This window comes from Pyxicephalus adspersus, chromosome 1 (assembly GCF_032062135.1).
Source record: "Pyxicephalus adspersus chromosome 1, UCB_Pads_2.0, whole genome shotgun sequence".
Taxonomy (NCBI): Eukaryota; Metazoa; Chordata; class Amphibia; order Anura; family Pyxicephalidae; genus Pyxicephalus; species Pyxicephalus adspersus.
The window spans coordinates 105,517,702-105,543,642 of record NC_092858.1 but is presented as its reverse complement, the minus strand read 5'-3'; the positions used below and the strand labels follow the sequence as shown (position 1 = coordinate 105,543,642).

The following is a 25,941-nucleotide window of genomic DNA, read 5'->3' as shown; positions in this document are numbered from 1 at the left end:
CATTTCTGCTCTGAGCTTGAACTTGTTCTATAGAGCTGCTGTTAGTAAAGATTTTTTTATATTCCAGATGTATACTCCAGCGACAAATTTTCAAAACCTTTCACAATTTAAAAATTGCACTACTGATTTTGATAACATTAGCATACAACTGCTGAACCCATTTAACAGTTTGTTCCCATGTTCCATTAAACAGTGTTTGGGAACAGCTTACTTCTCAGTTTTTTCTGCCACTCCATCTCATTGTGAAGAAACGATGACTGGTCAAAGAAATCGCTAACTTTGCTGCCTTGCTCATCCTGCTCTGTGGTGGTGAACACTCTGTGTTTGGTCTCTTCTGTCAGGAACTTGCAGATGTCTGAAACAGGGAACACAATTTGTTCCATGCTTCTGTCTGAACGCACAATCTGTGAAAAACAAAATCAGTTTACTTTCATTTCACAACTGTAGCTCTGCATTCTGTTATTTGAGGCGAAGCTGGGAGACCCTTGACAGCTTCCATTGTTGATTTTCTTGGTGTCTGGCTGGCTTACTAATTCTAATTCTCTGAATAACTGATCTGAAATAAACATGTAATGAGTGAATTCAGAACCCACAATTTGTATACTAGTTCTGGGTCAGTGACTACCAAAATTAATATTAAGCAAAAAGCTTCATATTTCTCTTCCCTTGCTTGACAAGTAGAGAAACGAAAAAGGTGAAATATTACCCACAACCTAGTTACATATGTATTTTAAAGCTTACCATGGAAAATAGGCCAAGCAATCTATCTATCTATATCTATTTTATTTTTTAACTGTGTAAGGCAGAACTCCAGCCTCAAATGTTGCTGTTGCATTTATTTTTGGTGCATGGTGGAAAACTGTGCTGCTCTTTCAGTTTATCCCCTACCCATCCAAACTGTGTGCCTTCATCTGTACACCTACTTTTCATTGAAGGGTAATGCAGCAGGCATAAGTTCAAAATGTTGTTATTCAAAAGTTTAGAAGCAATCAGCTAAAAATTGAATGTTTACCTTGCAAAACAATTTCAGAATGGTGTCTGATGGGAATTAAAACCCCCAAGACCAGCAAGCCATTAGGAATACTGCCCGCTGCTGCCTGATGTAAAATGATCAGATGATTCTTTAGGAACCAGTGCAGTAGCGGGTAGCTGTGTAGTTTGCAAGGTGTCAACTCCAGAAGCCACACATGAGTGTGTGTTCCTGCTGTCAGTGTGAACATTTTTTCTGTGCTACAATGCACTTTTTTATTGTTCTTCATACATTAACACCTAAATATTAATCATCAAAACTCTAACATACATACTATGTGTGCATTTATTTCTGTGACAATATACCCACCTCAATCTGTGCAGTCTGCTTGGCATAATATACCAATGCATCTTCCTTTTCTTCCTGTACAGGGGCAGTTGATTTCAGCATCTGAGTCAGTTGTTTATTATTCAGACTTAGCTGCAAGAAATTATAAAAAACACATATATTTTAATTTCAAAGCTAATCATGAGTGAATTGATTAAACAGTGGTGAAAAATTCAAAGCCTCCTACTTAAACCTTTAACTTTATTTTATGATATGGCATTGATCTAAGACAGCTTTTCTCAACCTTTTTGTTTACATGGGGGACCCTTTAAAAAACTTTCAGGTCTTCAGGAAATTCCTGCTATATTACGTATATACACAACTCACAGTATATTAACATGGTGGAGAGTAGGAAAAATACCTCTTACATTGTTGGTCAGTGGGAGAATGTCACCCTATAAAGATAGCCAAAAAAGATCATTGGTTTTGTGTCACTTAAACAAAAATTGCCTATTACCCAAGCAACTTCTGGAGGAACCCTGGTTGAGAAACACAGATCTAGGAGCTGTCCTAAGACCTGTCTACTATAATTATTCACAATCACTGCATCCCCAATGAATGCATCATTAATCTTAAAATTACTCTTGGAAAGACAAAAAAACATTTTATTGCCAATATAATAATAATTAAAACATAATTTGGAATTTCATACCATTATGATCTTAATTAAATAGTAACTTGTACATGGAGTGTTTTGCCTGTTTTATCAAAACAGGCAAAATACTCCACTAAAACATTATTAACGCTTAATTTTTAATAGAAACAAGGATGTATTGCATTTTTTGTAACAAACAAATGTATTTTTAAATAAATAGGAATAAAGATTGGTGCATAAGGCACAGACAAATACTTGCACAGACATAATTGATCTCTGTGGAATAATATACCCTCCAAGCATATGGCACAGACGGATCTTGCGAAAGGAACAACATGCTAACCTTATTCTGTCTTAAATCTCCAAAAAGAAATGTAGACACAGGAGGCATATTATGCCACAGAGATCAATGGTTTCTGTACCAATTCATGCTTCCCTTCAATTCTTCTTTAAAACATGAGAATGTTTCCTATACATCGTCTTTCACTTATAAATAACAGCTCTGTGGAGACTTCTGCTACAAGGATGATTCTAGGATGGGGACATTATTATAATATTAATGCACTAAAGCAAGATTCAAGCAGACCTTACAATACAATTTATTGCAGTTATGCAAGTGAGATCAATTCTCTGTTACAATGCTTTCTATTCAGCATGCTTCTTGTCACCATAGGAACTGATTTGCTTCTTTGTTTTATACTCCAGCTCTGATGTACAGAGACTCCATTATACAACATCAAATGTAGGTACTTGCAGTGCCTGGAGTGTTAAACTGTATCCTGCTGAAATACCATGCTCAATAATACTTAGACTTGCAGATGAAAGGCCAGCAATCTGAGACCGTCAAGTTGTACTGCAGTAGCAAGGAACACACTTATAAGAACATACAGTGCAGGGCAACCCTGTCATTGTGCTGCTTCTCCTCTACTACCCAATAACAGACTGGCTAAAGCTGTCCTGTTTAACAACAATGTAGCTTGAATGAAGGAAATGAGATTATTTCTCCTTCCTGGGTTCAATTTGTATGTTAGTATAATGGCCACCCCCTTGAGTAATGTAAAAATGGAAATGAGGACGGAAAAGCAGTTTACTTTGCCGCAAAACAAAATCAAATATATTGTTTACCATAGTAAGTTTCCAACAGGTTCATATATACATTGAAAGAGATTGAGTCTATCCCATTAGCATCATGGGATTCCTGACACTTCACCTAGACAAAATATTCTCTAATTATTGAACAAAAAATATGGTTCAGATCCTGACGTATTTCGCCGATTGGCTTCTTTAGGGTATGAGCTCAGACCGTTAACAAAGAACTGTACAATAGAATGCAAAGAAATACAGAATACCTTTTTCAGAATGTTACATCTCATTGCAATCACACAATCAATCGATCAATCAGTTCATAATCAATATATTATAATAAAGAATGGATAATATATTGGTTTTCTGAGTATCAGTAAAATGAAATCATGTCTAAAAGATTATATAAGATCCGGTTAACATTATGTATGATAAAGTATATGTATTTGATCCAAAAAAGGTATATGAGTCTAAAGGTATGCTAATGAATAAATAATAATGGAGTTAAATTAAATAAAACTTACTGTTCTTGCTGTGATGGTTTATACATGGAATTGAAACATGACTAGCATTTCCAACAGAAATTTCTAAAAGTCTAAAATTATCATTAAGTTAGTAACATATACAGTTGGGGGATATAATTTACTCAAAAAAAATTAGAATGGTGTAGTTTGCTCAAAAAGACTAGAAAGGGTTAATATGGTTAACATAGTTGGTATGAGGTTTCACATGATATTAGTTGTTAAGCTATTATTGTGAGCTGGTGATTACATCTCAAACATAACATTATCAAGATGTTGATATATTGGTAAAGGGTGTTAAAAAGTATAATGCTTAGAAAAAACTTGCTCCAAAGAAGAACTTACCATGTTTTCAGTAGGATGCAAAGCGTGGCTAGGTGAAAAAAGTAGATCTGACATCTCCCGCCTTATATGGGCATGTAGATGGCGTTGTGGGAGAATTATACTAAAAATCGCGAGATTTCAGAAGTCCTGCGCATGTGTAGTAGGTGAGAGAAAGCCAAGAGTTAGTATCCGGAAGTGCATAAAGGATCGAAAGGCTCGTGCATGTGCAAACCGTGTAGTGAAGCTATTGCTAGTTGCCTTTCTCCCATGACTAAACAAGCTTTCAAAATGCGAGTAGCTGATGAGTAGGGCAACTAGGAATAGGGCACATTCAGCTTCACTCATACTAACTATATTAACCCTATCTAGTCTTTTTGAGCAAACTACACCATTCTAACTATTAAATAATTAGTAAATTATATCCTCCAATTGTATATATTACTAACTTATGATAATTTTAGACTTTTAGAAATTCATGTTGGAAACGCTAGTCATGTTTTAATTCCATGTATGAACCATCACAGCAAGAACAGTCAATTTAATTTAATTTAACCCATTATTATTCATTTATTAGCATACCTTTAGACTCATATACCTTTATGAATCAAATACATATACTTTAACATACACATTGTTAACTGAATCCTATATAATCTTTTAGACATGATTTCATTTTACTGATACTCAGAAAACCAATATATTATCCATTCTCTATTATAGTATTTTTTATCACAAACTGAATGATTGATTGATTGTGTGAATGCAATGAGATGTAACATTCTGAAAAAGGTATTCTGTATTTCTTTGCATTCTACAGTTCTTGTTAACGGTCTGAGGTCATCCCCTGAAGAAGCCAATTGGCGAAACACGTCGGGGTCTGAATCGTACTTTTGTTCAATAATTAGAGAGTATTTTGTCTAGGTGAAGGGTCAGGAATCCCATGATGCTGATGGGATGGACCCAATCTCCTTCAATGTATATAAAAACCTGTTGGAAACTTACTATGGTAAAGTATATATTTGATTTTGTTTTGCCGCAAAGTAAACCCTTGCTTTTCTGTCCTCATTTCCATTTTCACAACAATGTAGCTTGCATATCTGGGAGCTGTGTGGATCACAAAAGTGCCTGCACATAATCATAAAGCTTTTTTTTTTGTATAAATAGTCTGTTTAATATAGTCAGGACTAAAAGGTAGCATTCTTTTTGTCAGGTAATCATATCTTTTTATTTTATATCAGGACAGAAAAAGTCAAAAGATCAAAAGTCAATTGTGAAATTTGACATATTATGACATTATGTACACTTCCATCCAACCATCGGGTGGAGCTCTGGCCCTCATCCCATCCCATGTGAAAAAATATCACTTTTATCTGATCTGAAAGGAACCAATTGATTATTATATGGTTCATGTAGAGGCGGATACTATCTTTGGCCATACAGTCCCTCCATTTGCTATGTTGCCGTCACAAAGGGCCCACAGCTTTGGTGGTGAACATGGTGATATAACATGTACCTCCCATATTCCCGAAGAAGCAAAATTGTTTCTGTGAAATGCATTGAGAAATAATGTGAATTAACTTGTCTACATGGAGGACCCTATTGAAATATAATATAACTTGTGACCTTGTGATATTGATTGTAAAATAAATCTGGGCCTTCATAGACAATACCATGATTTAGGATGTGTACAAATAGTAATATATGATTATGTATGAATATTTTTATGAATAGCTTTTATTGCTGTGATAAATAAAGTATTAATAGTTTTAAAAATATAAATGTTCATGTAGAGATTTTAACCCTTTCATGACAGGAAGATTTTTTAATGGACAAAACAAAGCTTGTTTGTATACTGTGTATGATAATTAAAACTGTTTAACTTGCTATGTAATTGTCTCCTGGAGTGCTGCACTTTATACATAACCACTGTAATGTGTAAAATATGCTGGATTGATTTTTCCTTAAGAACAATGCTATTTCTTCAATGTTGATAATCCATCTCAAAAGCAAATACAGTGGTACCTCGGTTTACGACAGTATCTTGTTATGGAATTTTCGGGTTACGAAAGAAAATTTTGATTAAATTTTGTTTCCGAAACCGAAAGGAACTCATGCATATGAAACGCAGGTTACAACATGTATGCGCTCGGCTTGCCTCGGCTCATGTCACTCAGGCTACCACAGCCTCAGTTAGCTGTGATTGCTGCGCTTTATTGTGATTGTTTTTTTTTTTTTGCAAAATTTTTTGTGTGTGCTGTATACTGTACTGTAAATCCTAATCCCTCATATGTCCCAAGAAAGTTACCGGAAAGGAGCCAGGGAAGAGGGAACACGTGAGAATTTCACTGGAGACGAAGAAGGAGATCATCTCTAAGCATGAGACTGGAATGCGACTGGTTGATCTCGCCCGCCATTTCAGGAAATCGTCATCGACCATTGGTACAATATTGGCTAGTAAGGATGCCATTAAGAAATCTGACGTAGCTAGGGGTGTTGCTGTAATGACAAAACAACGCCCTCATATTATGGAAAGTGTTGAGAAGCTCTTGCTCTTTTGTATAAATGAGAAGCAGTTGGCTGGAGATAGCGTCTCGGAGGCCATTATATGTGCAAAGGCTAAGCAGCTGCACACAGATCTCGTGAGGAAGACCCCTGGAAGCACTGAAGAAGATCTTGAGGTATTTAAAGCCAGTAGAGGCTGGTTTCATAAGTTTAAACTTTGCACTGGTATCCATAGCGTTATGAGACATGGTGAGGCTGCTAGCTCGGACAAAGTAGCAGCTGAACAATACGTTAGGAAATTCAAAAACTTTGTGGACAGTATCTACTGCAACAAGTTTTTACCTGTAATGAGACCAGCATCTTCTGGAAGAAGATGCCGACAGGAACCTACATACCACACAATGGAAGAAGAAAAGGCTTTACTTGGACACAAGAATATGAAAGACAGGCTAACTCTTGTGTTGTGCTGTAACGCAAGTGGTTACTGTAAAATTAAACCCTTGCTTGTGTAAAGTGCAAAAGCAAATGTTGACTGTTATGTAGAGGGCTAACAGCAGAGTGTGGGTCACAAGGCAGTTTTTCACTGAGTGGGTGAATGAAGTTGTAGGCCCATCAATCAAAATTTTTTTATTGGAGCGAGGGTTACCACTCAGGCCTGTGCTTATCCTCGATAATGCTCCTGCTCACCCTCCAGGTTTGGAAGAACAGTTGTTGGAGGAATTAACCTTCATAAAAGTCAAGTTTCTTCCACCCAACACCACTCCTCTCATCGAGCCCATGGATCAGCAAGGCATTGCTAATTTCAAGAAACTCTACACAAAGTTACTTTTCCAACTGTGCTTCAAAGTGACATCAGGCACTGAGCTAACCCTCAGAGATTTTTGGAAAGACCATTTTAATATTTTTAGCTGTATGAAGCTCATTGATAAGGCTTGGAATGGAGTGTCTCAGAGGACACTGAACTCTGCTTGGAGAAATCTGTGGCCCGATTGCGTTCCAAGACGGGACTTTGAGGGGTCTGAGAATGAACCTGATGCACCTATTGTCGAAGACATTGTGTCTCTAGACAAGTCCTTGGGCTTGGAGGAGGATGATTCTGACGTGGAGGAACTGGTGATGGAACACAAAGACGAGCTGACGATCGAAGAACTGCAGGTCCTACAGCAAGAACAACAGAAGCATGCAGTTGAGGAACTTGCTTCAGGGGAGGAGAAGCCAGGAGAAGATGTCCCTTTAGAAGATGTCCCTCATTACTGAAAAAAATTTAGGAGGAAGTACCAGATTTGTGGAAAAAACTCCCAATAAAGCAGATCCCAATAAAGCAGTAGCAATCGGTGCCATGAACATTTTTAACGATAATGTGATGTATCACTACAGGACAATTTTAAAGAAAAGACAGGAAAAAATTTCGCTAGACAGATTTCTAGTTTGCAAGAATCAAGCGAGCCAAAGGCAGGTCCAAGTGGTATGCCATTAAAACGTTCAAGACAAGATGCCAGTCTAGAAAACTTCCCAGAAGTTCTCATGGAAGGGGACTCCAATTCCAAACACTAGCCCCTAACTCCTCCCCACCCTCCTCACCGTCTTCCATATGCCAAAAAGAGTCCTCATTAAAGGTAAATGTTGATACATTATTTAAAAAAAATGTTTATTTTTTTGGTTATGAAAACAGATTATTTCTATTTCTTTTAATTCTTATAGGAAAATATATAAATATATATATATATATATAAATATATATATATATATATATATATATATATATATATAGATAAACATATATACAAGAGGTCTGTAAAATGTCCACACTTTTTAAAACTAACGTTTTATTTACTATTGGTTTTTAGCTTCCCCCGAGTGTGACTCGGGGTACCGCTATCAGCATCTTTTTTTTACCCCGAGTCACACTCGGGGTTACCGCTGGGGAGGTTAATAAATGAAAACAACTGCTTGGAATGTCCAAATGATGGTAGCACAGTGGTGCTATACTATACATCATTCCTAAGCTGGGGATGTGTCTATATATGCACAGCAAAGGGAATTTTTTTTTTAATAAAACTATTTACCTTATTATAGCCATTGTATTTTCATAGCTAGAGTTGTCCTTTAACATGATAAAAAATGTTGCCAAGGGAAAAGCCTAAAGTTAAGTTTGGCTGACAGTGGATTTTCTTATAATGTTCAACAAATGCAACAGAAATATGCACAGAAATGAATAATTTTTGCCAGTTGATATTACTGCCTCTAGAAAGCTCAACTATAGGTGGCTGAAGGCTCTCGCACTTTTGTCAATAAAATGTCCACTCTGCTTTGACAATCGGTAATCAATCATAGTGCTGCTTCCTGATCATGTTATCAGTATGTTTGCTACTACATAAAGATCACATGCATGGTAGTAGCATTGCTAACAAAATTAGCCTTCCGCCTGCAAATGCTAATAGTGATCACAGTAGTCTCTCTTCTACTACAAAATGGTCCCCAAGATCAATATTTAAAGCTGGGTCTACATAGACAATTGTAAAAACACATGCAAACGTTCCTACCGCATTTATATGCGTTTTTATGCACTTTTACTAGCGTTTTTAAGCTTGATTTTTCCTGAAATCAATGAACGCGTTTCCCCATGTTTTCTGCGTTAACCCTGCGTTTTAATTTCTTAAAATATTGCAAGACACGTTATCTATAAAGCTCAAAAACATGCCTCAAGGAAATGCCCTGGTGTGGATTAGCCCATTAGAATGCATGTGAATTTCAAACATGGGCTTTACGTTAAATGCTGGGGAAAACGTCCATGTAGACTAAGCCTAAAGATAACCAGATTATAACAGGTATCTTTTTTGTATTACCATGGTAACTATATATTTATGTAAAGCAAGAACAGTATATAAAAATAATCATCCCATGTCTTTAGTATTTCATACTGCAAATGACACATCTGTTCCTTTCAACTTTTGAATATGTGCTGTACCTTCTTTGCTAGTACATGTTTTCACTATTTAGGTCAATATTTTACCTTGTGTTATTTAGGAAGCTTGTCAATATATGAAATGATGGAGCTTTTATAAATAACCCCAGTTAACCCAAGAGAAATATATCAATATAAAGAAATCCAACATCCCTGAAAAGTTGGAAGGCCTGACAAATGTTAGCAATTAAGGCTGCCTTACGCTTGACTGTTTCACTATTTAAGTTAATAAATGAATGAACTTTGTCCCATTTAATTACTCAGTACTGTCAGGAGAATTTGGAATTCATGTGGAATGTGAGACAGTCTTGTGAATTTCACCCACTGATGGTTTAACAAGTGTGTCTGAAAGGAGACAGTGACAAAGAAAATGATGCTGGTGACAGAGACGGAGTGATAGCTCTTGAAGAACATTCAAACACATTTAATAGCTAAATAGGACAGAAGATGGATTTGTGGTTAAATAGTTTTTCATTCATTTACAATGACAGGCAATTCCAGCCATAATTACCATAGTAGAGATGCTCTCTTCTTCTTCTTGAATTCTTCGAACTGGCTTCAGAAGTTGTTGAAGATGTCTGTTATGTCGTGCCAGCTACAATATAAAAACAAGTTGATTGTGCAGTGAATAAGGGAAAAACTGGCATACAGTAGTAGTATGTTAAAATGGCAGAAATGTCAAATAGATTGCAATACGCCTCTAACTGCATTTATACAAACATGTCATTACACCTCTTAAAAGGGAAAAAGAGTTTCTAAAGCCACTTAAAATGGAATTCAAGGTCATTTTTCTGTCAAGCCTTATTACAACTTCATTGTATGATCTATACATTAAAATTGTACTAAGTTGTACTTCCTACATCATGTTTAGGTCTCATAAAAAATGTTAAAAATGGCTCTGGCTTCCTCTGGCTCACTCCAGAACATAAGAGCCCCCATGCTACCTCAGAAGAACATATAGTTTTGCTCATTTTTTACTAAAATTTTCAACCTTCTTACATAACTGGTCATTTAAAAAGTGGTACAAGGGTACAATGAAAAAAGGTTGCAAGCTTTGACATTGCTATGAAGTACTATAGCGTTGTCTAGTGATATCACTCCGTAATGACCAGGAAATGCCATTTGTACTTCTTAGCATCCTATGGCAATACACATTTGCTTCTAACACATCCAGGTAATGTTATAAAGCCCAGCATGCTTTGCTTTGATTACTTGTACTAATTTTTTTAACAGAGGTTATACAGTATATAGGAATGAAAGCCCAAAGTTTTATTGTTTTATTCCTATTAATACAGTATATATATAATATATATATATATATATATATATATATATATATATACACACTTTGGAACTATAGAACTTTTGAAGAACTGTTACAATGATGCAATAATATATACTATGAAGTATAATAATTAATTTCTGCTGTCTCTGAAATTTAGGTTAAATAATTCTGTACTCTCCTTGTGAAATATCTTTAAAAATAGGATTTCAGTAGATCTGACCTGCAGAGCAAGAATGTAAATGTTGTGTCCAACTTCTCTAGATGACACCTCAGAACTGTCATCCCCTTCGTCTTCCTGAAGGTAAGCTTTTTGGATTACGTCAACCTGACAATCAAGCAGAAAAAAAAACTTCTTCTATAAATGGAAAAACCTAAGATAACAATCTGCATAAAAAATATTTTGTACCTAAAACTGACTCACCAGTTCCTGGGGTCTTAGACTTAAAAGTATTCTTTCTGCATTCTCACTGTCATGACGGCTTTCCATAAGAGCTAATAGCAGCTTTGAAGCATTGTCCTGTAATAAGTCAAGATTAAGTGGAATTTACCAAATGTAAATGAGGAACGCTGACAAAAGCTTCCTTGGTAGCATATTCAACATGTCTCAGGGAGCTCGCAAAGGATGACCTGTATTTGAAAACATCATCTTTCTTTCTCCCAGAATAAAGATACTCATTGGTGCCATAATGCCGAAAAATCCACACAACAGTTATCATACCAATAAATGCAGTTTTTCTAGTCATTTTGTGCACAGCAGCTTACTTCTGAGCCTTTATTACAGTATAAAAAAATTTGTGTGGCCATTATGAAGGGAGTTCACTCTCCCTGTTTGAATTTCCTCCTCTTTTATTTTAAAATTATGGCACATGCCACACAAGTTGCTAGAAGTTGTAGGTGGACAGGAGCAAGAGCCAGATTTCTGACAGACAGATCTCAGTTTGAAAGCTAAGACGATCAATAAACTTTTTTGCATAGGCTTTTTTTTTAGTCCTGTGCGTTCTATTTTTCTGCTTTTTTCTGTTACAAGGAATTCTGTGTTACATGGTATGTTGTAGACAAAAACATTTGAGTTTTACATTTTACTACACCAAATATCAGTTCTTTTTCTCAGTGACTGCTGGGTACTGAGAGAATATTGTTCTGGACAATGTGATAGAAATTGGTAAAGCTTAGTTATGAAGTCAGGCCTTAGTGATAAATAAGAAAGGGACTGAGAAGATTTTCTGTCTAGCATTGGTAATCAGGAAAACATGTCTACTATTAGGTAAGCCTTTTACTTTTTAAACATACAGATTAATTTTAAAAGTGCATTTTGCATAACAGATATAGACCTATGGATTTTTTAGGCATGGCATCAACAAGTTGGAGAATTATTTCTAAAATGATTACAAAAGTTTTATAGTGTGATATAAAGTGTTTCTCTTGCCACTCAAGCTGCCCAGTTGGATTGCCTTTAGGAAAGACACAGATGACATATTCCTAACGATTAACAAAACAGTCATTTGTCCCTCCCCTCAGGCACGCTGTCTTGGCGTTACCTTTGATTCTGCCATCTCATTTCCCCCCCATATTTAGAACATTTAGAGGTCCTGTCACTTTCACCTATGCAACATCTCCAAAATCCCCCCTACCTGTCCCCAGAGACCACCAAACTTCTTGTACACGCTCTTATCATCTCTCGTCGACTGGACTACTGTAACCTCCTCCTCTCTGTTATTCCACCGACCCGACTCTCTCTTCTACAATTTATTATGAATGCTGCAGCCAGACTCATCCATCCTTCCCACCGCTCTTCTTTTGCTGCCTCTCTTTGTAGTTCCCTTCACTGGCTTCCATTTCACTTTAGAATCAAATTCAAGCTCCTGTTCTTTGCCTTTAAATCCCTCCCCAGTTCTTGTCCCACTTACCTTTCTGACCTGGTAAAAAAAATACCCCCCTAGCCGCTCTCCTCACTCCCCCAATGACCTACTACTGACTTCCTCACTCATAACCTCATCACACGGATGGCTACAAGACTTTTCTAGAGCTGCCCCAACTCTCTGGAATGGTCTTTCTCGTCCTATTCTGCTTGCTTCTACATTCTGCTCATTTAAAAGAGCACTCAAAACCCATTTTTTTAAACTTACCTACCCATTTTATTCTGTGTTTTGAAACTGTCCCTACTTCCCACCACTACATATCTACCCTCCTTCGGGGCAGAGTCCTCTCCTCCTGTATCACTGTCTGTATTTTTCTGTCATTTGCAACCCCTATTTAGTATACAGCGCTTCGTAATATGTTGGCGCTATATAAATCCTGTTTAATAATAATGATAATAATAATATTCCCCTAGAGATTCCCCAGGCCTAGGCAAATGCATTTGCAAGTGACCACTACCTGCTCCCTGCAGCACAGAAACAAAATTTCTAAAGTTCCCTGGAATCAAATGAGACATGAACCTACAAACCTGCCAAGTTACATATAATTCACTCAACTCCTCCTTGAGCACCTTATTTTTCTGTGCTGGAACATCCATAAAAATCTAATAGTGTGGAATTTTGTCTATAAACAGTAGAGTAACAACACCCAAATATTGCAGAAACCGACAAAGACACATATAAAATTGTATGTGCTTTCATATGGATAAAGTCAAAAGGTAAAGGACACAGTATTGCCTCCAGTAAGGTGCAAGTGATCTGAATACCATACCTTGAGTTGTAAAACAAGGTCCATCCTATATCTACACAAAGGGCTGATGTCATTTAGTATTAAGGCTGTAATGATATCAATGCCATTGGAGTCGTGTGTTACTATGCAGGACTGCAAAATAAAAACAATGAATAAAAATTTATAATTGCTATTAGAAAACATGACAGACAAATAATGGGGTGAGTTTTGAGCCAGCTACAAACACTGACCCTCCATACAAAGAAAATGACAGATATGCTATTACACTGATCATCGTGTCTTTACCTTATAATACCCCAATGTATTGTGGGCATATGTGACGTAAAAAAAAAGTTACAACTCTCAGGTGCCATATAATTAATCTGGAACAGTAAATAGGCTGAGAGAGGAAATATAACAAACAGTTCTGAAGAAAAGGTGCAGAAAAAAATGGAAAATTATATGTACTGCTGTACTGCAACTAGTTCCAGCTCTGCTATCCCAGGTATTAAAATCCTAAAGCTTAATTTAATGCTGAAAACCTCAATTTTATGAAAGGGTAGATTACAAAACAGTGGGCTTCTGTACAGAATTGACTTGAGGCCCACTGATGCTGGAGGAAAGGTATGAGCCCCCATGCAGAGGCACACTTTGCACCTCCCTATGTCCACCCAAAAAGCAATGACTTACTTACTATAAAAATATTTATAGTTTCATTGTTTTACCTCTTATATACCTATTATGGTTTTCACCCACAATTCACCCAACTTTTACAAATTTATTTAATTATTAGTATTTAATACTAGTTTTATTCACAAAATGTGTACATTTTGGGTAAAAGTTAGGGTATTCCTGGGTGAAAACATTTAAAAAATAACTCCAAATATTTTTTACAGTGATTAACAAAATGCATAATCAAGTAATTAAAAATAAAGCAAAATAAATAAAATTATTATAACTTTTCTATTTTTTACAACTTTCTAGCCTTCTCTTTTACCACCCAGATGAGTCAGCTTTGTTTGCTCTTGATACAAAACTATTCTTAGGATGACAGTGACTTCAATACTTCCTGTGAAATATGACTGTGCATTAGCACCTCATAAATTTGCAGTACTGTTTTAACACTTTATTGTGAACATTGAAAGAATTAGGAGAAACCAAAAAAACAAAAACAAAGAAAAGGCATAAATGGAAAGTGAACTTGTAGTGAAAAACATAGTGCGTGACATCAAACAGTTTAAACCAATGGTTGGACTCTTCCTTTTTTCAGAATGAAAGGTAAAATTCAAAAAGCTGTTATGGGCAACATTTCATATTTTAGGCCCTGTGTACCCCATGATCAAAAAGTTCTGAAGCAAGAGACATAAAGGTAGAAATGGTATTGGCTGGCACTGGAGAGAAAATAGTATCATATTATGCAGAACTTTCCAAAATCCATAGTCATGTCACTAGCTGTCCCTCAAAAGAGCTCACAATGTCCCTACATCAGTCATATGTCTATTACAGTCTAATGTGAATTTTGTGGGAAGCCATTTAACATAAATGCATGTTTTTGGAATGTGGGAGGAAACCCACCCACAGGGAGAACATACCAACTCCTTGTAGATAGTTTCCTGGGATTGGAACCTGGAACCTAGCACTGCATACTATACAAGCATCTTGTACATTATAGTGTGAAAACAACCCTCCCATTTAGTAAAATCAGAACAATCCTTTCTCCTGTGTTAATACTGAGTTGACTGGGCAAACTCAAGCCTATCTCCATAACGTCCTGCCTCCATGCTGAACTAGTCTAACAAACAGTTGTTTACCAACCTTTGTTATCAGTTTCCCACTGTCACTGCTGACAGTAAAATACGTAGAAAACCTCAGCTCCTCTTTACTGTCACTCACGGAGAGACAGGACCACTAGGGGGTGCTATGGCTTGCATGGAGGTGATGTGAGCCTTTAGAAGGGCCAAGGCGCAGAGTCTAAGCAGTAACCAGGTTTTCTCCAGAGCCTCTGATGGTGAGGATGTTGCGCTGCTGGTTACTGCCAGGTTGGAGTCCTTGGGCACACAAAGGTGGGCAAAACCCAGGACCAAATCACAAAACAGAAGGACAGTTGAGGAAAGCCAGGGTCGAGGTAGGCAGCAAGCAAGAGAGGTCAGGTCACATGCCAGGGGTCAATTGCCAGGGATCCAGGAGACAGACACTAGTGACACAGGGGCCACTGCGGGCACAGGAAACACAGGAAACACTAGAAGCAACAGGAGGCACAGGTGACTCACGGATATCCACAGACAGACAGGAACACTGGAACAGCACAGGGAAGTTGGCTGGAAACCAACAGACTGGACAACGAGGGGTTAATGCAGGAGCTGGACAGAGGAAACACTGAATTAGGCACCAGGTGAATAGGAACTAGTTCACAGAACTAGGGGCTCGGCACAATAGAGACACGTTGCACGAACACAGAGTGCAGTGTGTGAGCTAGCTAAATAGCCAGAGCTGGTCAAGAGGCTATTTTCTGATTGGCCAGCAGATTGGATGGAATTGATAAAGCTTGGAAACAGAGCCACACCCAGCATCAGAACTGTCCGCATGTCCAGGAGAGAGATGTTTGCGGTTTATAGGGGAAGAGGTAAGTGTGAAATGTACTGTGTTCGTGATGGGGCGAGCACATCATTAGCACAGGAGGTACAATATTTTAACACCCTGACTTGTTTAACTGCTTTGTGACCCAATAAATGTAATTTTTGCATTTTTGCATTTTGGTGTGAACACACACCATGACAGCGGAATAGTAAATATCAGGAAGGACAGGGGATTTTTATGCTTACAACACTGCCCTCCTAACATATAGGTATTCCTAAACAAACCCACTAACACGTAAAGCTGCGACTAGATGACTGACAGAACAGAACACATACAGCTGAATAAATGAGCCAGGGCCACTCAAATTTGAAGAAGAAGTAAGCTGGATGATCTTGTAGTCCACAAGTCAGTAAATGTGGTGGGTTTAAGATACCTATTGCAACTTCTAATACTTGTATAGAAGTCATGATGTGAAGGAAATAGAACTAATCACTCCCATAACAGGAAAAGTATGGCTGGTGTTCAGCTATAATCCGAATACTATAAAATGTGACTAGGCAAGTGTTGATTAGTAATATGACACTATATTAGTATTATCATAATTATGATATCATATAAATATTTAACAAATTTGTGAGAAGTTAAAAAGTTTGAGTAGGGTAACATCAAACTGCTATGTGCAGCACAATGTACACATAAGAGCTGCACAATGTACACATAAGAGCTGCACAGGAGGAAAAAATATAAATACTTCATCAAATTAACTAATGAAAATAAAACAGTGGTTGGCCCTTTATTTAAAAGCATTAAAAATGAATAACTTTCGCAGACGTTTTTTTTTCTTTAAATTTTTTATCCATACCCTGCATTTTTTTATGGACTGTCTGTAAACATTTGGGCACTAGTCAACTCTAATAAAACCCTTTGTCTTGCTGAAATCTGAAGACAGGAAAAGCTAAAGTACAGGCAGCATTTCTTGATATACTGTACACCAGTGCCTACTGCTGGGAAGTTCGGACAAAGTTCACATCAATAGGAGCTGTATTGCCTTTTGTAGTTCAGTTTACCACCATGAACTTGGTAAACCTACAGTAGTAATCTCACAGTTCTAGTCCTCCCAATATTAGTATGTTGTATAAAAGGTAATATGATTAAAACACACAAAAGTTATTGTATTTTGTCTTGTGAGACGGATTAACACTATTGTCACATAATATAGATGAAGCCTAAGATAAGAAGGACAGATTGGACCAACCACCACTATAACATATTTCTGAATGACGAAAATACCTACCAATCTCAGTTGTCAGCTACACATACATACATGTACAACAAGAAGATCTCACTCCTTCTGTTACATATTACATTGGCAAGGGGGAAGTGTGAGACTACAGGGCTGCCGTCATAGTTGTAGCCCTGCATCCTTGACCATAACAGCTACCGCACATCAGTAAGCTAGATGGTCAATACCGACTAGTCAAGGTCCCGGGGTAGATAATGAGCTATCCATGATTCCCATATACTGTGGAACTTAGCCTAATAGAATTAAGCTTAATAGAATTATTTAGGATAGCTGATAGTTATCCAAGACATCTTTAAGTGTTTATGTGCAGTAAAGATAGATTGCAGTAAATGGAATAATGGTAACAGTAAAGATACCTTAGGATCTTAGAGGACAGATTTAGCCAACACTGTATTAAATAAATGACATACAACTGTCCAATATCTACGCATTTTGGATCACTCTCACCAATTATGAAACCTTAGAGGGGCCAACACCCATATTCTAATGATTTAACAATTTAAATTTGTTTCAACTGTCATACTGTTGGAGGAAATACATGTGGTATATTACCATGCAAGTTGCCACATATGGGCTTAACCTCCCTAGCGGTAACCCTGAGTGTGACTCGGGGTAGAAAAAAGTTGCTAAAAGTGGTAACCCTGAGTCACACTCGGGGTTGGAACACCTATAGAAAGTTAGTAAATAGAGCGCTTACCTGATCCAGCGAGGTCCCGGGCCATCCAGCGACGCGATCCCCGTCTTCTTTCTTCTGCCTGCTTCTGCATCCAATGAGTCACTGGGGGAGTTCCCGGTGACGTCGGTGCGTGTGTACGTCCCGGCCGGGCGGGGCGGGAAATTCAAAATCGATTTGTATTGCATTCAATACAAAATAACTGTATTGAATGCAATACATTGGATTTTTATGTGTAAAAGCAGTACATTGTTTACACGAACATTTATTTTACAGTATATATAATAGTATAAGTATAATGTGTTTTTTTTTTTTTTAATTTAAAAAAATTATTTATTTATTTTTTTAAATATATAGATTTTTTAATTTATTCAATTTATTGTTTTTAAATGATTTTGTTGTTTTCACCTTTATTATACTCATACTATTATATTATACTGTAAAATAAATTTTCATGAAAAACAATGTACCGCTTTTAGACATATAAAACAGGAAAGAAATTAATGCAATTTTCACACGTGTTGTTGTACATATTTCAAACCTTATTATACTCATACTATTATATTATACTGTAAAATAAATTTTCATGAAAAACAATGTACCGCTTTTAGACATATAAAACAGGAAAGAAATGAACCGCTAGGGAGGTTAAAAGGGAACTGAAGATCTTCCCATTGGGTCAAGTAGGGGTGGGACTGTGGATCTTGCTTAGAGCTGTGGAGGTTGCAAAGAGCTCCAGTCACAATAGCCACATCAGGTTAGAAAAAGGGGATGGTATTCTGAAACAAACTGCCTGCAGCCTAGCTACAGACAGGATAAATTGATTGTTCAGTGTCCTAAAGATGGTGGCCATTGTTCCAGGCACACCACTAGTAATCCAACTGACAGTTTTATTAGTAAATGGTCCCAGTCTTTCTGCAATATCACTTTTAGCAAACCTGTGCACCTCCTGAAGTAAACCTGTCATTGGTGGAGACAATAGGCAGCTTTGCTAACACTCACTGCACACAGTTTCATCAGAATGTAAAATATTACAAAAACACATCATATTCCTTATTTAGCTGAAAATCAGGCAGTGATTTCCTTACAGGTATGTTACTGTGATTGATATTGCTACAAAACAACAAAGAATCTAGATTTGGTTGCCAAAATCTAGCCAGGAAGCATATTAATGCAATTTTCACACGTGTTGTTGTACATATGTACATCTTAGCAAATGACTGCAATTCAACATTACCAGGCTTTTTTTTTTTTTTTTTTTTTGTATGAGGAACCAAATGCTTGTCTCCAAGGATGTACAGTTCCATATTCTACAAACTGTGCTTCCTTAACTACCATCAGGAGACATGTATTCCAAAAGAATTGTATGATCATTTTTTTTACATACAACATAAAAGCTAAGGACGGTAAAATAATTATACAAGATACAGTGTTTCCCACAATTTGTGTGATCTCTACAGACAATGTTAATAGGGTGAAAGGAGAAGCGTCAGTAACCCTGCTAGAGCTTTGTTTCTTAAAAAGTACCAGCATTGAAAACATATACTGGGACCTGGTTATTGAACTTCTTTGGTCAGCTAAGGCAGCTGTAATTCAAGAGAAAGGTCTGGTACAATGGTTTACATAGGACAGATATGGAAGACACTTGACATTTGTGAGTGTTTATAGTGCTTGATACTCTATAGCAGAAGCTGGCAATCACTACCCAGATAACCATTTATTAGTATTACTTGTAATATTACCTTGTATTTATTTACATAGCACCAACATATCATGCAGCACTTTATAAAGTCCATTTATGACACAAATTGCCCCTCAGGGCAGCTCCCAATCCAATGTCAATGTTGCAGGAGAGATTAGTTGATTTAGTTAAAAAGAGGAAGGAAAAGTACTGAGAGGAAGAACAGCTGAATACCTGGGGGCAATAGGAATAGGAGTAAGGTAAAGGACAAAAATCCAGGATAGACACAGTAAAGACAGGGAAAAAAAAGATAAAAAAAAGTAAAAGTTTGCACTCCATTAAAATTGCTCCTTTTAAATTTGAACCCCAAGCCTTTAAGTATCTTTTACATTATAGAATATAGCAAATATCTTTACCTAGCACATATCTAACATTTTTGTAATAATATTAACTTGTGTTGAATGTTGAAAGTGACTGTTCTTTACTGGATAAATGTATAAAACAATACTAACAAGAATGTTTCTTATTGGCCACAGCAGGTAGTCTGAGCCCTTTTTGAATTTTAAGTTCAAATTGCAAAAATGAGAAGCAAAAAATGACTGGTAGACAATTATGAACCATCTTGTTAGCATATTTGTCTTTCTCATTTGATTGATCGATGACAGGTTGTCACAAGGACAGTAAATGACAGGAAAGCAAATTTATAAAAGCTGCATCTTATCATTAAAATCTGGTTACCTAACTCAAAAATGAATAATAAAGCATTGAAAATAATTACCCAGAGTCACTAAGTTATTGATTAGGTCTCAGTCTGTGTAGTTGTATTTTCTGCTCACACTAATGCCTTTTATTATCAGTATTAAATATATATGTGTATATATTAGTATTATGTTAATATTATGAAAGAGATGTATGTAAGTGTAAATCTGAGCAAACATAATGGATAAGCACAAGATCTGCCCATCACAGCTATAAGGTCTAGGAGAGCAAACAGACCCGAACAGTAATTAGTCAGAGGTCCTAAAACATTGCATAAACATGTACAATATTCTGTCCTTTTTTCCTTAGATATAAATTGATGGGAATTTCCAATTAAATGTGATCATTTGCACACACCACATCTGATACAAAACCAAAATATCAGTCACTTATGATCAATCAGCTGTTGATTTCACAGCAAGTCCAATGGATCAAAAGTAAATCAGAAGTAAAAATCGTCCCTAAGCATATCCGCAACACATTTTCACCTGCCACAAGTTTACATACCCTGGGGTAAAAACATGCAACCCACTGAATAGAAAAAAGAAGATAGACAAAATTTCAAGCAACATTCTAGATCTACACACCACCAGATACATCTCAATCATAGATGCATGAATCAATGCTTTGACTACTGAAAAACAAAAATTTCTCTTTCTAGATACTTTCAGTAAAGAGACGGTGGAAGCAATAAAATCTTAGGGATCCTATTATTAGGCACTGAATCCTAAATTAAGCACACAACAAATAATATAGTATAAAACTAAAGTATGTTTTATTTTGGATGGCCTATTGAAGAAATAAAATCATTGTCAGTTTTTGTTACCACTTGTGTCAAATCAGTAGGATTTCCCTTCACTATTAGCCTTGATAATACCTCAACATTATGGGTTTACTGCCCCTTTCATTCCTGGTGATTAGGACCAACAAGAAATAGAATCCCCTTAAGGTGACACAAGCAACAATAGAACCCTGACAAAGATTTATTCACACTTCATCCCAAAAAAAAAGTCTTTGTCTTTAGGTATAATTTACATATAGTGTTTACCTGATTCTCATGACATGGTCCTTGACAATATTCTGTGAGGGTTTCCAAAGTCTGAATAATAAGAGCCACATTCTTTTCATTGATGTATAACCCTAAAAGGCCAAGTCCTCCTGTTGTACTTCCACACATTATATCCAAGAATTGCAGGGTCTCACAAACCAGGTTATAATTCGTCTTATTATTTTGAATTCGCAAGTAATTCTGTTTAGAAAATGAATGCACATAGCTGTAATATTTCGTCTTGTTCATTAAACTAAAAAAGTTAATTTAGCATACCGTTGTATGAACTTAACGTAAAAAGGATTTTTTCAGTATCTCTACAAAAAGAAATCCATATACTGTAGATCAAGAAGTTCACAGATAGCAATTATAACAGTCATGAAGAAAGAACAAACCAGTTGCTCCAGGAGGTCATTATAAAGGTACATTGTTTACCTTTCCATATGTCTTTATTCACATTGTGGTCTACACAAAATCAAAAGAAGCTGAAAAGATACTGTATTTGACTGAATTGGACACCTCTAGTGCTTGGAGTACGTAGTGTAGAAGGGGGTGCTGAGAAGTTCCTGGCTTTGCCCCCTTCCAGATAAATAGAAAAATGAGTGTGGGGGCATATGACAGCCTAATATTTTAGTATGTAACTGTGCAAATATCCAGTCTTAGCAATTTCTAAAACTGTTTTTTCTTTTAGTGAGAAGCTGTGATGGCAGAGGCACAAGCAAGTTTCACGTCGTTGGAGTTACGGGCCGTCATGAAGTTTTTGTTTCTCCAGGGAAAGTCAGCAAAGGACATTTACACTGAGATGTCACAAACACTGGGGGAGAAGTGTCCTTCCTGCAGCACTGTCAAAACCTGGATATCTCGTTTCAAGACTGGGCATTTCACTGTTGAAGATGAGCCCCGCAGTGGGGGCCCCCCCAACCTCAACTGACCCAGCAACCTGCGATGCTGTCCATGAGCTGAATATTGAGGACCGATGAATATCCACAAAAAAGATAGCCCGGATACTTGACATTTCACGGGAGCGTGTTGGGTTTGTTATCACCACTATCCTAGACATGTGCAAGCTTTCAGCGAAGTGGGTGCGGAAATGTTTCAACAGTGATCAGAAGAAGAAAAGAGTTGAAGCATCCAAAGCCGTTTTGGCCCATTTTGAAGCTGCACAGGACTTCTTGGCTAGGTTAGTGACTGAGGATGAAACCTAGCTCCACATTACCACATCTCCTGAAACCAATGAATAGTCAAAGGAACGGTGCCACAGCGGGTTCCCGCGGCCGAAGATTTTCCGAACCCAGAAATCAGCCAAAAAAGTCATAGTGTCCGTTTTCTGGGACAAAGACGGTATTATGTTGGTGGACTACCTACCTCAGGGCGCTAGTATCACCCAACAGTATTATGCTAACCTCCTGGACCAGCTGAAGAAAACAATTAAGATGGACAACCATGGAAAGTTGACCAAATGGATCCTTTTTGTGCAGGACAATGCACCTGCGCACACGTCCAATGTTGTGGCTGCCAAATTGAACACCCTTGGTTTCCAACTGGTCCACCATCCCCCCTATTATCTGTTCCCGAATTTGAAGAAACACCTGAAGGGGCAACGTTTTGAGGACATTTCTGACGTCAAAGATGCTGGTGAGAGCTGGTTTGCATCCCAACCAAAGTTCTTTGGTTGGGCCGCAAACCAGCTCTCACTTTTTATTTGAACAGTCTAGAAAAGCTCTAACTAGGCTGTACCAAGTGCATCAGTCTCAGGGGGGAATATGCTGAATAAATGTGTTATTTCATGACTTTGGCTTTCTTCTTTCCGGACAAAGCCAGGAACTTCTCAGCACTCCCTCGTTCTTGCTTATGATGCCTAAACCCTTAGTTATTCTTTTATTTTCAATGTACATAGGAACAGAGGTGTATAAATTATGTCTCTTCTTTTTAAATTTACCCTGTCATAGAAGAATACCAGATATCCTTTACTATCCTTTACTGACCCATCAGTCACTCTGACATCCAAGACTTCCAAGAGTCTTGTATGCATGCCCCCCCCCCCCCCCCCCCCCCCCCACCAGCACTTTCTGTGGTTCCATCCCTTAACCTCATGTCATGCAGCTGGAAACACAGGCATCCCACAACTTTGGAACAGAGAATATTATACAGATAAATAATACAAGAGCTTTTCTGTTTCATGCACCTGTCATCTGTATATTCTATTAACATCTACTATCTCTTTTGTATTCAATTCATGCTACATAAAGGTATATGCAGTAAAAAAAAATCAGTAAATTAGACAAATTAGAAGCCTAGAAAGACAAAGCAATACATTTATGGAAAACTGCAGACACACAGAGAAAAGTCAATAAAGTCTTATAATCTAATTGCAGAGATGCAATTGAAACTTTACTGAGAACAAGTCTACAGTGAATTACACTAAAATCAATACTATGCAGTCACCTGCAGATCTGGGTTGTGGTTTTCACAGAGCAACTGAAGAAATCTTAGAATGGGTTCCATGATCAGGACAACTGGGCCAACTTCATTTCTTTCTCCAATTTCAGCACCTTCATGCCCCTTTTGGTGGGGCCCTCCTGTTACCACTTTTGAAGAGGATGAAGGAACCACAAAGTTAGCATTGCGTCCTTAAAAAAATAATATGACAGAAAGATCTTTCTTCCAATATGATTAATCAGTACAACAGTGAACTTTCAAAAAACAAACACATATATATATATATATATATATATATTTATTTTTTTTTTTTTAACATATATTTTTAAGTACCATCATTCTGTTCAGTCTGATTGATTTTATAGTGAAGATTTGCATAATCAACAAAATTAAGTTACTGGTAATAATCAGACTTATTTTGGGCTCTATTCATAAAACAGGGAATTTGACATTCCCTTATGGGAATGTTTCAGGTGGATGAGTTTCAATGGCAATAATTAATTCCCACGAGGGAAAAACAGATGTAAATGTGACATTTTTAACACTGTATAGGGATACAAAAATGCAAAAAGAGGCTCTGAAACAGTATTTTTTTCAAACTACTTTTTAGTGAAAAGGTAACAGTTTTGACAATACAATCATATAATTTACCTATTTTCTAACGGGTTCGCAGTGTGAAATAAGAACATAACTACATCATAAACTATGGAGGATAGTACAACTAAAAGAGCTTCCACTCTCTCAAACCCACAAAGTTTGTGGAAATAAACATAGATACATAAAACAGGCCAGGGGAGAGAGTCTATCAGGTGAAAGATCAATACAAACACAAAATTATCACACACAAAAAAAGGGTCCATTTCCTCTATTTGTACATTATTTACAAGCTCTATAGTCTGCCCATCATGAAGTGCATAAGTGCATGTCTGATGAAACTATGGTTTTTCAAAGGCTGACTAAATGGACAACTTAAAAAGAACCTGTCATTTTATAAATAAAGAAGCTGTCACTGCTTGTTGCACTTACTATGTATTTGGACTAGTTCCATTTGAACCATTTGGATTGAAATAAAATGCAATAAACCTTATCATCATTACCATCATTATTTTTGTAATATTGCTAATATGTTGTTACTTACCTTTTGAAGCAAGATTACCAGCAGGTTCTTGGGAATCTCCAGACCCTAAATCGCTCATGTTCACAGACATTGTGGATTTTATTTCTTGTTGGGCATTTTTTATTCTTTCGTTTAGAACCTTGAAGAACTTTTCTGACTTATTGTCACCTTTCAATAGGTTGTAAAATGAATTCTGAGAAAGGACAAATATGAGTCTGTTAAAAGATTTGGTCCGATGCCATAAATAAATATAGTACGGCTTATAAAAAAGAAAGTGAAGAAACAATACCAAAATAGGGCTTTTGTTTTTCACAAATGTTTTGGTAGCCTATTCCAATTGTCATATAAACTAGAAAGGGATCTAGGACATTGTATGGCCGTCTTCATGGAACCCACACCTACATGTGTTGCTGCTAGGCTTGCTCTTTTTGCTATAGTCATGAGGGACCTGCAGAGCTGCTTTTAACAGGCTTTTCTGCACTAATAATTAGAAACAATTGTTTCTGGTCAGTGCTTGTCAAAACGTAATGTAATTTTTCATCATATTGTCGCCCTCCAGCCACACACTCATGCTTCTCCTGGCCTCGTGTCCCCAATGTTAACACGCCAGGGACGCAGATGCCAGCCGGGCATCGCCAGATTATGCAGATGCCAGGCGGGCATCGCCAGAGGAAGAAGATGCCAGGTATTCCTGGAGGACATCGCTGAAGGATGTCACGGGCATCGCTGGAGGACGCCACTGGAACGTGGGAACCAGGTAGGACTTTTAAACTCCCTGGAAATTCCACCCTGAATGTGGCTCGGGGTTACCGCATTTGGTATGGAAAATCCACCCCGAGCCACACTTAGGAATACCGCCAGGGAGGTTAAAAAACGAAAAAATGCAAAATAAAACTTACTTTTATTGTCATAATACAATTGTAAAATTAAAGCAGTTTATAGTAACATTTGATATGATTACTTGTTAAACTAAAAAAAAAAAAAAAACATTTTTAAACGTTTTCTGCATAATGTTTTTAAAGTATATGAAAAATGTAGTAACTATTTAAAAACAATACCATCAAAA

At 37.0% G+C, this 25,941-nt stretch overlaps 1 protein-coding gene across 2 annotated transcripts in view; it reads right to left on the bottom strand.

Annotated features, from left to right (window-relative positions):
• ITPR3 (inositol 1,4,5-trisphosphate receptor type 3) overlaps positions 1–25,941 on the bottom strand; it is a 187,055-nt gene that overhangs the window by 43,138 nt on the left and 117,976 nt on the right. Inside the window, exons 40-48 of one of the 2 annotated variants that reach the window (XM_072422560.1) lie at positions 24,897–25,068; positions 23,765–23,949; positions 21,320–21,520; positions 13,321–13,431; positions 11,054–11,149; positions 10,853–10,957; positions 9,859–9,942; positions 1,340–1,450; positions 212–404 (exon numbers count right to left, since the gene is read on the bottom strand). In XM_072422560.1, the coding sequence (XP_072278661.1) occupies positions 212–404; positions 1,340–1,450; positions 9,859–9,942; positions 10,853–10,957; positions 11,054–11,149; positions 13,321–13,431; positions 21,320–21,520; positions 23,765–23,949; positions 24,897–25,068 (1,258 nt within the window). The remainder of the gene's footprint in view (positions 1–211; positions 405–1,339; positions 1,451–9,858; positions 9,943–10,852; positions 10,958–11,053; positions 11,150–13,320; positions 13,432–21,319; positions 21,521–23,764; positions 23,950–24,896; positions 25,069–25,941) is intronic. The other variant, XM_072422566.1, reaches the window with a different exon arrangement.